Source organism: Petaurus breviceps, unplaced genomic scaffold, assembly GCF_028583685.1.
Source record: "Petaurus breviceps papuanus isolate PSGF00001 unplaced genomic scaffold, PetGlider_PUasm1.0 138, whole genome shotgun sequence".
Taxonomy (NCBI): Eukaryota; Metazoa; Chordata; class Mammalia; order Diprotodontia; family Petauridae; genus Petaurus; species Petaurus breviceps.
The window spans coordinates 30,191,350-30,204,704 of record NW_027185694.1 but is presented as its reverse complement, the minus strand read 5'-3'; the positions used below and the strand labels follow the sequence as shown (position 1 = coordinate 30,204,704).

At 46.0% G+C, this 13,355-nt stretch overlaps 2 protein-coding genes across 6 annotated transcripts in view; both read right to left on the bottom strand.

Moving 5' to 3' along the window:
• Window positions 1–116, bottom strand: part of MAZ (MYC associated zinc finger protein) — a 6,159-nt gene extending 6,043 nt beyond the window's left edge. For both annotated transcript variants that reach the window (XM_069063362.1, XM_069063352.1), the window contains exon 1: window positions 22–116. In XM_069063362.1, the coding sequence (XP_068919463.1) occupies window positions 22–57 (36 nt within the window). In that variant the 5' untranslated portion in view covers window positions 58–116. The remainder of the gene's footprint in view (window positions 1–21) is intronic.
• A 719-nt stretch (window positions 117–835) lies between these two features.
• Window positions 836–13,244, bottom strand: KIF22 (kinesin family member 22). Of its 4 annotated transcripts, none has more exons than XM_069063318.1 (14): window positions 13,093–13,244; window positions 6,637–6,832; window positions 6,296–6,423; window positions 6,034–6,188; window positions 5,597–5,806; window positions 5,201–5,431; window positions 4,653–4,806; window positions 4,383–4,500; window positions 2,454–2,622; window positions 2,064–2,223; window positions 1,890–1,954; window positions 1,216–1,422; window positions 1,068–1,127; window positions 836–990 (listed from the first exon to the last, which is right to left on the bottom strand). In XM_069063318.1, the coding sequence occupies exons 1-14, from the start codon at window positions 13,115–13,117 to the stop codon at window positions 931–933; spliced, it is 1,938 nt and encodes a 645-aa protein (XP_068919419.1). In that variant the 5' UTR covers window positions 13,118–13,244; the 3' UTR covers window positions 836–930. The 4 variants fall into 4 exon arrangements, with proteins under 4 accessions (XP_068919419.1, XP_068919421.1, XP_068919426.1 ...); XM_069063320.1 differs by having other exon boundaries at window positions 1,216–1,416; XM_069063325.1 differs by lacking the exon at window positions 13,093–13,244 and adding an exon at window positions 12,718–12,930.
• Window positions 13,245–13,355: the final 111 nt, after the last annotated feature.

Sequence of the window (13,355 nt, the reverse complement as noted above, 5' to 3'; positions counted from 1 at the left end):
GGGGGGGAGGGGGGTTGTTACCTGGAAGATGAAGCTGCTCCAGTTGCCTGGATCCATGGCGGAGGGAGGGAGGGAGGCGGCTCGCGCTCACCCCGGGGCGGGAGGAGGAGGTGGGGGGAGGGGGGACCAGAGGGGGGGGGAGGGCGGGCGGGAGGGGGGCGGGGGGGGGCACACACGGAGTCTCGGGCAAGCGCGAGCGCGGGCGCGCGAGTTCAGGGGGGAGGGGGAAGAGAGAGAGGGACACGGGCGGGAGGGGGAGGGGAGGCACCCAACTGCCCCAGCCTCCGTTAGCGCGAGACCCTCAAGACAGGAGCTGATTGGCCTAGGAGGGTGCAGGTGGTGGGCACGCGGGGGATGGGGCGGCTTCCCCCTCCCTCTACCGAGTCCCCCCCTCCTCTCTCCGCCAGCGGCCGTTATTCCGCGCGCACGCGCGTAATGTCGCTGCTTTTGCTGTACGAGGAGCTTGGGCGCGCGCGCAGTGCTGGGAGGGGCGGAGAAAATCCTAGGCACGCGCCTAACGGTCGTCGCCCTCCAGGCCTCACAAAAGTATTTTGCCGCATTTCGGCCACCGTCCCTCCCCCTAGGAGTTTATTTACAATTGTCACTTTTCCCCTCCTCCTCTTCTCCCTAAGATGGCGGCTGTTGGTGCTCCCCGCTTATTTTGCGGAGGGGGAATACTTTCCCTTACAGAAAAGGGAACGAATGTTAAATTATGTTAAATTAAATTATCAGTAATTAGCTGGTAGATGGCGAGGGCACTCCCCCCACCCGAGAGCCGATGCGCACGCAGATGGGCCCCAGGAGCCCCCCTCCCTCCCAAGAATCAGGCAGAGGCGACTGGATAAAATATTCTATTTACAAAACCCTCCCTCCCCCACCCACAAAACACAGAGTGCAAGGGCTCCTCCGGCCAAGAGGCGGCCGCGGCGCTCAGGCGTCCGTCCGAGGCAGGGCACTGAAGCACTCGGCCACGAAGCTCAAGATGTTGGCCTGGGAAAGGAGAAGCAAAGGGAATTAGCGCCCGGCCCAGCCCGGCCCAGCCCGGCCCGGCCCAGCCTCCCCCGTACCTTCAGAAAGGTGGCCACCTGCTTCTCAGAGATTCCTTCCACCTGCCCCAGATCCTCCACCTGCCGGGGAGAGAAGAGCAGCACTGAGCCTTCGCGCGCTAAGGCTCTCCTCCCGTCGTCCTCCTCCCCGCCCCGGCTCCCGCCTCACCTCCGCAAAGGGGCCGTGCAGTTCCCGCCAGCCCACGATGAGCTGGGCTTTCTTCTCTCCAATGCGCTGCAGCCTCCGAAGCTCCTTGGCCGAGCCTGTGTTGAGCAGGTCCAGGATCCTCCTGCGGCTCTCCGCCAGAAGATGTGGGGGCACCTGCAGCAGTGCCAAGGTGGCGCGGAGCCCCTCAGCCGGCTCCTCCTGCTGCAGCTGGACAGAGAGGAGGGTACTTGGGGGATGTCCAGGGGCTCCCTGCGGGCTGCAGGTAGGCAGGGGCTGGCCAGCTCCAGCCTTCCCCTGCCCTCATCCCTACTCCATTACTCTCTGGCACGGGCTTGATTATGGCCGGCCGGAACACACCCTATCTATTCCCACCCCAGCCTCAGACCTATCCTAAATCAACCCATCCTTCAAGGACCACCCTCCAGGAAACCTTTCAGAGCCGGCTGTTGTAGCCCAGTCCTCTTTCTCGCTTCTCTGAGCTCCCATTTGGCAATTATGTACATGCCACCTCCTAGATCTCTACTTTAATCATAGACCTCATTTAGTGTTTAGTTCTTGTGTCTACATTTTCTACTGCCACCAGCTAGATTAGAAGCTCCACAGACAGTTGAATGACAAAGGTTTGCCAAATAGTGTCACACAGAGGGCATACCCACTCCCCCATCCATTCTTACCTTCCTCTTCTGGCTTTCTTTCTTCGGGACATGGGTCTTGCTTTCGGATGTTGTCTGCTCCTGAACTAAAGGTGGGATTGGAGGCAATAACTGTCAAAGCAATCACCCATCTCCCCTTTAGTTTCCCCTGTCCCATCCAGAACTTCCAGCCCCCCACTCTTCCCCTTTCCTTACTTAGCTGAAGGGGTACAACCCTATTCAGGGGTTTGGTCATAGGGACTCTTTGGGAGGGAAAGGGGCAAGGTAGGGCTGGGGAGCCATTCTCCTCTTCCAATTCCTTGGGCCTCTGACTCAGTCTGTTGGCCTCCAGTTCTTTATACTTTTCCTTCAGCCTCTGTGGAAATAAGTGAAAAAAAAAAAAAAGGGTGATCTAGTCTTTATCATACACCTGAGGGTCTAATGTAGATTTGTTTCCGGAGGGATTAGAATAGGCTGTCACAAAAAGAGCTGAGAGAGTAAGTTCTGGCTGTATAGGGAGGGAGGGAGCTGGCAAGAAGGTAGGAAGGCAGGAGCACAGGGGTGTGGAGAACCTCAGCCCAACCTTGAATTCTCTCCAGTCTGTACCTGAATCTCTGAGTCCTTCTCTTTCAAAGCCTTTTCTAGGGCTGTTCGCTCTCTTCGTGGTGTGCTTAAGATTGAAGTCCCTTGGCTCCCTCGGGATTCTAGAATTCGATCCAGGTTTAGCAGACGCTCTTGCACAGCTGGTCCTAGATTGCTCAGCTGCTTCAGGGGGCTAAGAGGATAAATGAATTCAGTTCTACCTTCCTTCTCTTAAATCATTTAACAAGTAACTACCTCCCATAGCGCAATTCCCTATTTTCCCACAATTCTGTGGGTACAACAAATTCTAGTGACTCTGAAGACCTTGGTTTGAGTCCTGACTACCACAAAAAGCTAATCCCAAACCCTAGACAAAACATGTGCCATAATGAATGGCACAAACACTACAAATCATTATCGGAATTAAGACATGGGTAAGATTATCAAAAGCTGTGATGGCTAAGGACTGTTTTGTGATTATAGGACTTGCTAAGGCCCTATGAAGTAATGCATCAGTCAAGTCATCTAGAGCAGAAATACCAGATAACTTTGACCATAAGTTGTTGGCAGTGGGGGTGGGGTGGGGAGGGACAATGAGGTTTTTGAAAGCAGTGTGGGGTTTAAGACAGAACTCACTTGGGAGAACAAGGAAAAATAGCATCCTACTAGGATAGTGAATTTTTGTTTGTCACGTCTTTAATTCTGCATGGGCAGGATTTTTTTTTTTCTTTCCTGTCCAGTTTTACAATGCCCAGCCCAGAGATTCTGTACCTAGTTCATGCTCATTAAGCACTAGGGAATGACTGACAGCTCCTTGATCCTCAGTACAACAGGGCTACTCTTGTTGGACAGAAAGCCCGTTTGACTGCTGAGCCCAATGCTCTAGTACAATCCACTGGCCTCAAGTATTTGGTACAAAGGCTATGTTAAAGGGTCAGCTGATGCTTATGACAGAAATCAAAGGTTGCAGGGTCAGTTCAAAGCAAGGCATTTTAGGGAATTAGGGCCAGGTCCAGTGCTGCTCACTATTAGAAGTAGCTGATTATCTGAAAAAGTTCAAACAGCACTTCAACCAAAAACTTATAAGCTATATGACCTCTGGCATATCATGACAATTCCTGGGGGTCTCAGTTTCCTCAGTTATAAAATGGGAATTATACCATCTGCCCTGTATGCTTCATAGGGGTATGGTAATTACAGATCACATAAGAACTATGTAAAGTGGGCTTTAAGCAAGCTATGTTAGTTTTACTAACTACTTTTACATTTCTAGGTGGGCTAACCACCTCATGAGTCCAAGACTAGAATGGCTCTGAATAGTTTTACTACCCAGGAAGAGATGTTAAGCTAATTGGGTCAGGGTTATTTTTTCCCTCCATTTTTTGGAAGGGAAACTAAACTTGCCCTTTTCTAGTTTATATACACTTTTCCTTCAACTCAGTATTCTCTGAATTCTTTGCCTATCCTTAACTGGACAATTGCTCATGCATTAGGATTAGATGCTTCCCTTGCAAAGTCACACTTTGCTGCATAGGTAAACTGAAAAAAGTCGTTGGACTTGGTATCTCTTAACTGCAGACCTGGATGGAACTTGTACCCACACCAATCAATCCCTGAATGCTTCTTGACACAGCTGACCCAAAGATGTTACTTTCAATGGCCTAGATGCCATGGCAGGGTAGGACAGAGATAAAGAGAGTTGGGATATGTTCTCAAGGCCAGAACTCAGATTCCTTTCTAGTGGCAGAAAATGCAATACTGCACAACATGTCCTCTGATTATTTTGCATAGCTTTAAGAATCAGTAATATATCTGTCCATATATGCACCAATTCTAATCGTATTGTTCCTATTTAGGAAAAAACTTGCCCTGAAATATCATTGCTGTCTATGTGGGAGAGGGGATATTTGAGAGAGGGAGGACCAAATGGAGGCCCCATCCCTTTTGTCTTACCTGTGTTTGGGACAGCTAGGTGGGGGGTCAGGGCTATCTGTCCTATCTTCCAATTCTTCCTGGCTTCTGGCCCTCTTTGCTTTTGGAGGGTCCATAAATTCCTTCTGGGCTAACTTTCCTGGGATAAAAGTTACATGGTGAAAAGGATATCACATCCATCTATTTTTTTGCTTCTAGCAGCCTCAGCAAGACTACAGATATCACAATACTTGATCTTAGACTCTTCCTTCCTTTTCCTTTCTTGTCCCTCTCCTACCATACCCTTCTTACCAGGAGGCTGAAAACTCTTATGGGTGAATGGCCGATTGATCACTTCTTTGGACCTGGAGGCAAAGTTGAGTGATGTGACTGTATCTAGGTAGAAGTGCCTCTCTGGAGCAATATTAGCAATGAGCACACTGTGAGCTGAACCTCCAAGGGAGTCCTAAGGAAGATAGGGAACATGAGTCAGGAACTTAGATGCCCTATCTTCAGCCATGGTCTACCCCTGTTTTCAAAGGTACACCTGCCATCACCATACCATTCCCTCCCCTCTACCTTGGACATTCTCAATCCTTAGCTTGGTATGGTGAAAAGAGCACTGGTTTGTGAGTTAAGAGACTTGGGTTCTACTGACAAGTTACCTACTCTTTGGGCTTAAATTTTTTTCACCTGTAAAATAGGGATGCCATTTGGCCTGCCTATAAATTGCTATACAAATAAAAGGGATTTTTAATAGAACTGGGAACCTTTGTCCCTCAAGAAGAAATCAGAGGACCTCTTTTTTACACTGCTAGAATGGCAATACCAGGGACCCTTGCATCCCAGAGCAACCTAACCTGCAGCAGTCGAGTAAGCTTGCTGTCTCTGTAGGGAACACGAGGCAGGCCCTGGTTCAATGCATCTACCACCTTGCCCAGCACAAAGAGGGAGGCATTGATGGCTCCACTCTCCTTCAGTCGCAAGCCTTGGTTTCCTGTACGGCGATTATCCTCTGAACCAGCCAGGTCAATTAAATAGAGCTTCCCCTCCTGCTGCTGGAACGGAGCAGTGCGTTGCCGCTGTTCCACCTGTGTGTAAGAGGTTACTGGGTGAATGAAAGTTCAGAGGCCTTTTGGGGACTCTGGGGGACTTTTTCCCTGTGCTACCTCTTACCACCCTCCAAAACCCAGATGGATCCTCCAGTCTCCAACATGCTGCCGACACTATTTGAGCCTCCCTCTCTTCAAACCCACTTTGACCAGGAGCACCGCATGGCTTCGAGAAGAGCGCTGATTGAGCCGGGTGGCTCCCACAGTCCGGTTCCTGCTGGCTGGCAGAAAGTGTTGCTCAAAGTCAGTGAAGGAAGCAATGGGTTTTTGGGTGAGCCCAGGGATCAGGATGTTCCCCCACCGATCTTCTCTGATCACTAGGTCCCCTGAAGCTGGGGCAAGCAGGTCCAAAACCTGGGAAACACAGAAACAGGGCAGAATCCTTTATATATGGCATCCTGACCTTCTAGGGCTAGGCCTCACTACCATCCTAACCCACTTCTTCTGAACAAATATTAAATTTCCTACTCAACCATTCCTTCTCTTCGCTCAAGAGACTGTTCTTGAATTTTCCTACCTGTCCCAAAGGTTAAGGTCTCAAATTCTGGTCTTAATCTCTCTTAACTCAGGAGAAGCCTCACCTTTTCTTGGTAGATTTCCAAATAGGACATGGAGACAGCAAAGGCCCAGGGTCGCCCTTCAGCACCCTCCTCCCGGGTAAGCTGCAAGAGGTCTTTGAGGGCCCTAGGGATAATGCCAGGCTGTTCTGGGCTGCCTAGCATTGTGTATGTCTTCCCTGTAGGAAGAAGACAAGAGCAAACAGTAAGATTACTGGCTCTGAGACAGCCTCATTATCTCTTGCTCTCTGCACAAAGCCCTAGACCCATTCTACTCTTCCCTAACCTGCGCCTGTTGGACCATAAGCAAGCACACTGGCATTCTGTCCATTCATCAAGTGGCGCAGGATGGGGTGGACAAAGCCAACATAGATGTCCTGCTGGGTGCTTGTTTCCCCATAAAAGGCATCAAACCTGTAAATCAGAAAGATGGGAATCAGAGAAATCGGTTTAGACTATAGAAGGAACAGGGCATAGGACCTAGAGCACAGAGAAGGGATATGGCAGCAGGTACATGAGGAGCAGCAATAAACATGGTCAATAAAACAGTTCCCACAAGTGATGCCAATGTAAGGGTTCCAGGGATTCTAAAACAGTAAGATAAAGAAGGGGGTCCAGGGCCATTACTGGTATTTGAGTGTCTCTTGACTATTTCTCCCATTGGCAATCTCCAAGGAGCAGCTGTCCAGGCCTCGTACACAAGAGCTCTCATTGGTGCTGCTGGCCTCTTCCACAAAGGGCCTAAGCCTCACAGCCACACGTACTCGTGCCACAGCAGGGCGCCGATTGGTTCTGCCTTTGCTCAGCTGGCTACGTGTAGCACCTGAAGAAAAGATGAAACATTAGTATACTGGGACTTAATGTTCTCTTCCAGCACTTGCTTTTTGATGTCTGGCTGAGTCTTCATGCCTTCTTTGGGCCTGTTCCTTTAGCTATAAAATTAGAGGGCTTACCCTGTGTAATCTTTAAGATTTCTCTCTATTCAGACATATAAGCAAAGATGTAGGGGTTTAGAGAGTGCAAGATACTTCTGAAGAATACAAGGAGCCTATTTTGCAGAGTAAGGCACATATAGAGGCATAGTGGGAGATAAGGTGGGAAAGGTATGTTAGGATAAAAACCTAGTTTGGGGTAGCCTGGGGAGGCAGAAAACAGGGTTTATTTACTGGTTATATAAAGAATAAAGAAAAGAATCAAAGTTGATGTTAAAATTTCAAGCCTGAGTAAAAGAAAGATGTCAGTAACAGCAACAGAGGAAGTCAGGAAGGTAAATAAGCTAAGTTTAGTTTTAGATATGTTGAAACTGAGTAGCCAGTGGGATATCCAGATGAAGATGTCCAGTAGGCAGTTGAAGATAATCATCTAGGGCTCAGGAGAGAGGTCAGAAGAGGAAATACAGATTTGGGAATTATATGAAGGGAGGCAGTGGCTGAAGTATAAAACAGTTCAATTTCACACATTCCCCTTTTCTTTATACACTGAAATGTTTGTCTTTGATATTAAAGTTCATAATAAAAAGGAGGAAATACAATTTAAATCTTACAGATAAGGAAACATCACGAAGTAATTTGATAATGACTTGCCAGCTGTCATGCAGCTAGTATTCAGCAGTCATGATTAAAAAGGGCATTTTATCTCTGATACTTACATATGGCTACCTGCAAGTTACTTCACTGTCCTGCAGCATCTAAATCCAGTGTTCCTTCCAACCTCTATCATTTCCTTTTTTTTTTTTTTTTTAATTTTTTAAGCAATCGGGGTTAAGTAACTTGCTCAAGGTTACACGGCCAGTTATTTCTGGGTGTGGTGCTGAGTGTCTGAGCCCAGGATTTGATCTCCAGGTCATCCCAACACTGGAGCCGGTGCTCTTACTCGCTGAGCCACCTGGCCACCCCTAAGCAATTGGGGTTAAATAACTTCCTCAAGATTACACAGCCAGGTGTTTCTGGGTGAGTGCTAAGTGTCTGAGCCCAGGATTCGATCTCCAGGTCATCCTGACACTGAAGCAGGTGCTCTTACTCGCTGTGCTACCTGGCCGCCCCCCTATCATTTCCTTTTGATACTACAGAATGTTAAATGCACGCTGGATTACACACTTATATTATTCCCGTAATTGTTAGCTCCCACTGCTCAGGAGTTGAGCAGCATGGTGCAATAGGGACACTGAAGTAGAAGTCAGATCTGGGTTTGAGTACTGGCTCTGCTTCAAATCAGGTCTGTGATAAAGAAATCAGCTCCCCTCTTGGGACTTCAGTTTCTTTGTCTGAAGGTGAAGTTTAATCATATTGCTTCTAAGGCAATATTCTGTTTTCTCCTCCATTTTAAAATTGATTTAACATCATAGTCATTTCTCAATATGCTCTCTTCCCTCACTGAATTTTCTCTTATAATACAGAAAAATAGCATAAGCCACCAACAAAATAATCAAGTTTGACAACATGCCACATATTCCATACCCACAACCTCCCACTTCTCTGCAAAGAGGAAAGATGTATTCTAACATTGTAATTCAAAACTCATTCCAGTTCTAACATTCTATGATTATGAAAACATAAAAATTGGAATCCTTATTGATGACTAAGTAGAAGGCAAAGATGCCTTCTCTCCAGTGGGTAACAATCTTTAAGTAATGCAACAAGAAACATTACAGCAGTTAGATGACAGAAATGAGGGCTAACAAGAAAAATTCCACTATTACTCCTAGTCTTCAAGTGTATAGTGAAAAGGATCTACAAACACATTTACAGATGATACTCAACTTATCTTCCTAACAGCAAAATTACCAATAGAGGCAGTCAGGGTCCTTGACAGATAGTCCCACAGGTATACCATCTCATGTTTCTGACTCTAGCTGAAATAGCTTACATTTATATGAAATTTTGCAATCAAAAACATTCTTTTATCATCTTATTGGCAATGCAAGTATTGTCTGTTTTCATATTTACAAGACTCAAATAGCCATTAAGTATCAGTGAGGATTCAGACTAAGATCTTCTGGCTCAGCATTTAATGCTCTTTCTACTAATTTACATTGCCTGAAGAATAGAATGACCTGATTTGTCTTTCACCTCTTAAAGATTCCAAGGGGCAGTGGGCAAGAGAAAGGATCTTGTATTTTTATGCATTAATTTTGGTCATCTTTGGCTTCACCAGTCTCACCTTCCATCTCTTCCCCACCTTGTTTTTCAGTTTGTTTTGTGTACTGTCTTCCCACATTAGATTATAAGTAGGGACTTTTGAGGGCAGGGACTTTTTTCAGTATTTGTATCCCCAGTGTTTAGCGCACAAGTAGGCACTTTAAAATGTTTATTGGCTATTGATTATTTAACAGACACTTCGGGTAATGCACTATCTTAAATTTCGGTTAATACTTCTTCCCTGAAAGAGAGAAAATTTCATTAAGACAGGTAAATCTAAGGCAAATTTTAACCATTCTGTAACTTAAATGCTCTGTAGGTTTCTGTGATCAAAATAAAATGTTATCCTGTGACTCTTCTGGAACTGAGCTTCTCTGAACTTGGCTACACTGGTTGCTGGATGTCATATTTTACCCATCAGTTTGACAGGATCCAAAGAGTTTGTATTCCCTTGGCATAGCCTTCAAGAACCTAGGACTACCTCCACACCACAAAGAGGAATCAGGTTAGGTCCTTAGTGAAGGTTTTACTGAATGCAGGTGTGATGTAATGGAAAAATAACTGATCTTAGAATCAGAAGGACCAGGTTCAGATCTTAACTGACAATAGCTATGCACCAATTTGAATTTCAGTCTCCTCATGTGGAAAAAGGGAATCAAAACCCTTACTCTGTGCATCTCATACTATAAATAGTGAGAAAAGTGCTGTTATGTAAAACGATAAGACACTAATCCTAATTGTGTTAGGAGATAAAAGATGTAATTTATACTCTGGGACCTAGTAAGCACCAAGAAAAATGTCTGGTTTGATGGACTTCTGTGATGAAGCCCCTTATTCACCAGATAATACACACCAAAGAGTTTGATTCAGCTTGGCCCATTTGGGGAATTAGCAACCCCCCCAAAAAAAGAGGAAATGTAAACTTGGGCAAGTCACTTCCCCTCAATTTCACCCTTTGTAAAATATGGCTATTTTATTTCATGGGGTGGTTTTGGGGGCAAAATAAAAATAGGGGACTGGGCCTGTGACTTCACTGGTACAGGAAATTCCTCTACCAAAACAGATCTGTACCTTCTCTGCAACTTCATAGCTAATAATAGAAAGCACTTTAAGGTTTGCTAAGTACTTTACTTAATCATCTCATTTGACCATCACAAAATCTGGTGAAGTAGGTGCTATTACCATTCCCAATTACAGATGAAAAAACTAGAAAATGGCAGAAGCAAGATTTGAACTCCAGTTTTTAAATCCACTGCTCTAGCCACCATACCTATATCTAGCTAGTGGTTAAGCCTTCTATTTCATAGACTCCTAGAGCACTGACAGATTAAGTCAATTGCCCAGGGTTACCTAGCTGGTATATGCTACAGCTACTTAGAGCTTTAGGTTTTCGCAGCTCTGTAGATGGCTCTCTGTCTACCCTGCTAAGCTGCCCCATTGTGGCCAAAATAGGAAAACAAAGGGCTGGAAACAGTGAATCAATCAAGAAGTATTTATTAATGTAACTGTTGATTGAAAAAAATTGTTGCTCCTCCTTGCCCATAACTTATTCCCCTCCCTGTCTCTATTTTCTTCCCTTTTCAGAACCCAAACAACTAGTATTCCCAACTCCCTTTCTCCCAGAGAAAGTAAAAATTATAAGCCCAAAGACTTCCCTCTGAACCTATCATGGTGGGATTGGTTCTGTTATGTCTTGATCTTAAAAGAAGAATGAAAAGAGAAGGGAAGAGGAATATGCTAGCAGGGTGAGGGGATGAAAAGGAAAGGAAGGTCAGGGAAAATGATCTCAAGTAATTAGGGTATACAAATAGAAGTCTACACAAACAAGGAGGAAAGGGTTGAGGGAAGCAGCTGACACTTTAACTTCACTTTCATCTAAACTCATCAAAGAAGGGAAGCATTAATACACACACATATAGTTGGGTACAGAGGTACATTTCGCTCAACAACAAAATAGGAGGGAAAAGGGAGAAGGGTAGATTAAGGGAGAGATTAGTCCTAAGCAAAACTCTTAGTAGGGATGTACAAAAAATATTTATAGTCTTTCTTTGTGGTGGTAAAGAAGTGGAAACTGAGGGAGTGACCATCAACTGCAGAAAAGATGGAAAAATTATGGTATATAAATGTGATGGGAATCTATTGTGGTTTAAGAAATGATGAAAGAAAAAAAAGAATCGATGAAAGAGATGGTTGAACTGATGCTGAATGAAATTTATACAAGCAAATAAATTTACATAAAGAAGACAAACACTGAAAGATTTAGATGTGATCGCTGGGGTGGCTAGGTAGCACAGTGAATAGAGCACTTGGAGTCAGGAGGGCCTGGGTTCAAGTTAGCCTCAGACACGTAACATACAAACACACACACACACGCAAACTAATTGCGTGACCTTGGGCAAGTTGCTTAACCCCAGTTGCCCTCCAAAAAGCAAAAAAAAAAAAAAAAAAAAAGAAATGTGATCACCATAATGACTAATCATGATTCCAGAGAACTCACAATGAAACATGCTACCTACCTTTTGACAGAGATGAAGGACCAAGATGCAGAATGAGACATACTTTCTTTCAGACATTGTCAATATCAGGCTTTTTTTGTTTTGTTTTGAAGACATACAAGAAACCTTACAGATTAAGAGCCTGGACTATAAGATCAGCCTCCTGATAGTTCAGTGTCCTTTTCATTATACTATAGGTCTTTCTCAAGGTACATGTTTAGTTTTTAAACACAATAAGCATATATAAGCCTGACATATAGTAAGCACTTAATAAATGCTTGTCTACTGACAAAAGAATAGCACCTGACAAATGATATGACACGTTACACGCGATCAGTAGAAACGATCAGAGAGTGAAGGATCAGGAGCAATGGAAGGCTTAAGGAAAGCACAGGTCCCTAACTGAAAAAGTTTGCATGTCTGGTAGGGAGTTGAACTAGGAGGCAGTACCCTACCAATCAGGAGTTTCTAAAAGGAACAAAGAATCCCAGTTGTCACTATCTGTATATGGCAAGTCGCTTAAACCTCTCTGGGCTTCAGATCCTCATCTCTAAAATGAAGGCGGTTGTTTCAGGTGGCTTCTGGGGCCCCTTCCAGCTTATTCTATCACCCTATGGTCCTAAGAGTAATCCTCTAAAGTGTTAAATCTGTGACAACTTAAAACCCCGACAAATGGGCTGTTTGCTTTGTGCAGAGACAATATAAATTATCTGACCATCACTAGTTTTCCCTGTACTGATTATCTTCATTTGATCCTGCAAATACCTTGTTTGTACATAGTTTTCGTGTTGTCTCTCCTATTAAACAGTGAGTTCTTTGAGAGCAGGGGCTGTCACTTGCCTTTCTTCACACAGGGGTTGACAATAACGCTTTCTGACTGACAAGTTTCTGGTTTGTCACTGAGTCCTCAGTGTCCTGTCGTTCTCTGCCCCTCCCCCAATCCGTCCCACATCAGATCTTTCATTAGTCTCTAATTCCAAGACCTTTTCTTCACTTCATTCTCATTTCTAGTTCTGGTCTAATCCGTGATCCCCAACTCCTGAACCCCGCTTCCCTTTGGGGAGATAGAGAGATACCTCCTTCACGTCTCAGGCCCGTCGAAGGGATGTATCAATACTCCATTCCTCACTTCTCTTTCCTCCTGCCCTCTCTTCTCTCTGCGTCCCTCCCCCATTCCAACATCTTCCAAACCTTAACCTTTCTTCCTCCCCACCCTGAGAGAAAGAGGGAAGAGAAAGGATCTGGAGACGCCGGAAGGAGCGCGTTCAGTCCCTCCTGCGCCTGCGCCGGCACCGCGGGACCGACCTCCTCCTCCCCTCCTCCCCACCTCCCCTCCCCCATTCCCGCATCCCGCCCACCTGGGAAACCTCAGAGGGATAACCTGGAGAGGCAAACCTCTACTGGGGCAGCGAGGGCCATCCTCGGACTGCAGCTGGCCTGAGCGCTCCTACCTGCAGCATGAGCCGCTGCCGCCATCTCTCAAGCTTCCTCTCGGCTGTCCTCGCCGGCGCCCCCCCCAACCCAACTCCTCTTCCACAGAGCTGGTCCCTCCCGACGTTCGAATTCCCCGGCGGCCCCGCCTCCTCCGGTCCTCTCGACAAATGGCGAGCGTCAGTCCGGTAAGGCGCCGGAAGGGGTGGGGTCGTCCCCAGCAGCCTCCGGGCGGAGCCTCTTTTGGCTCGGCCGCAGTACTGTTTTGGCGTAGTGCTGCGGC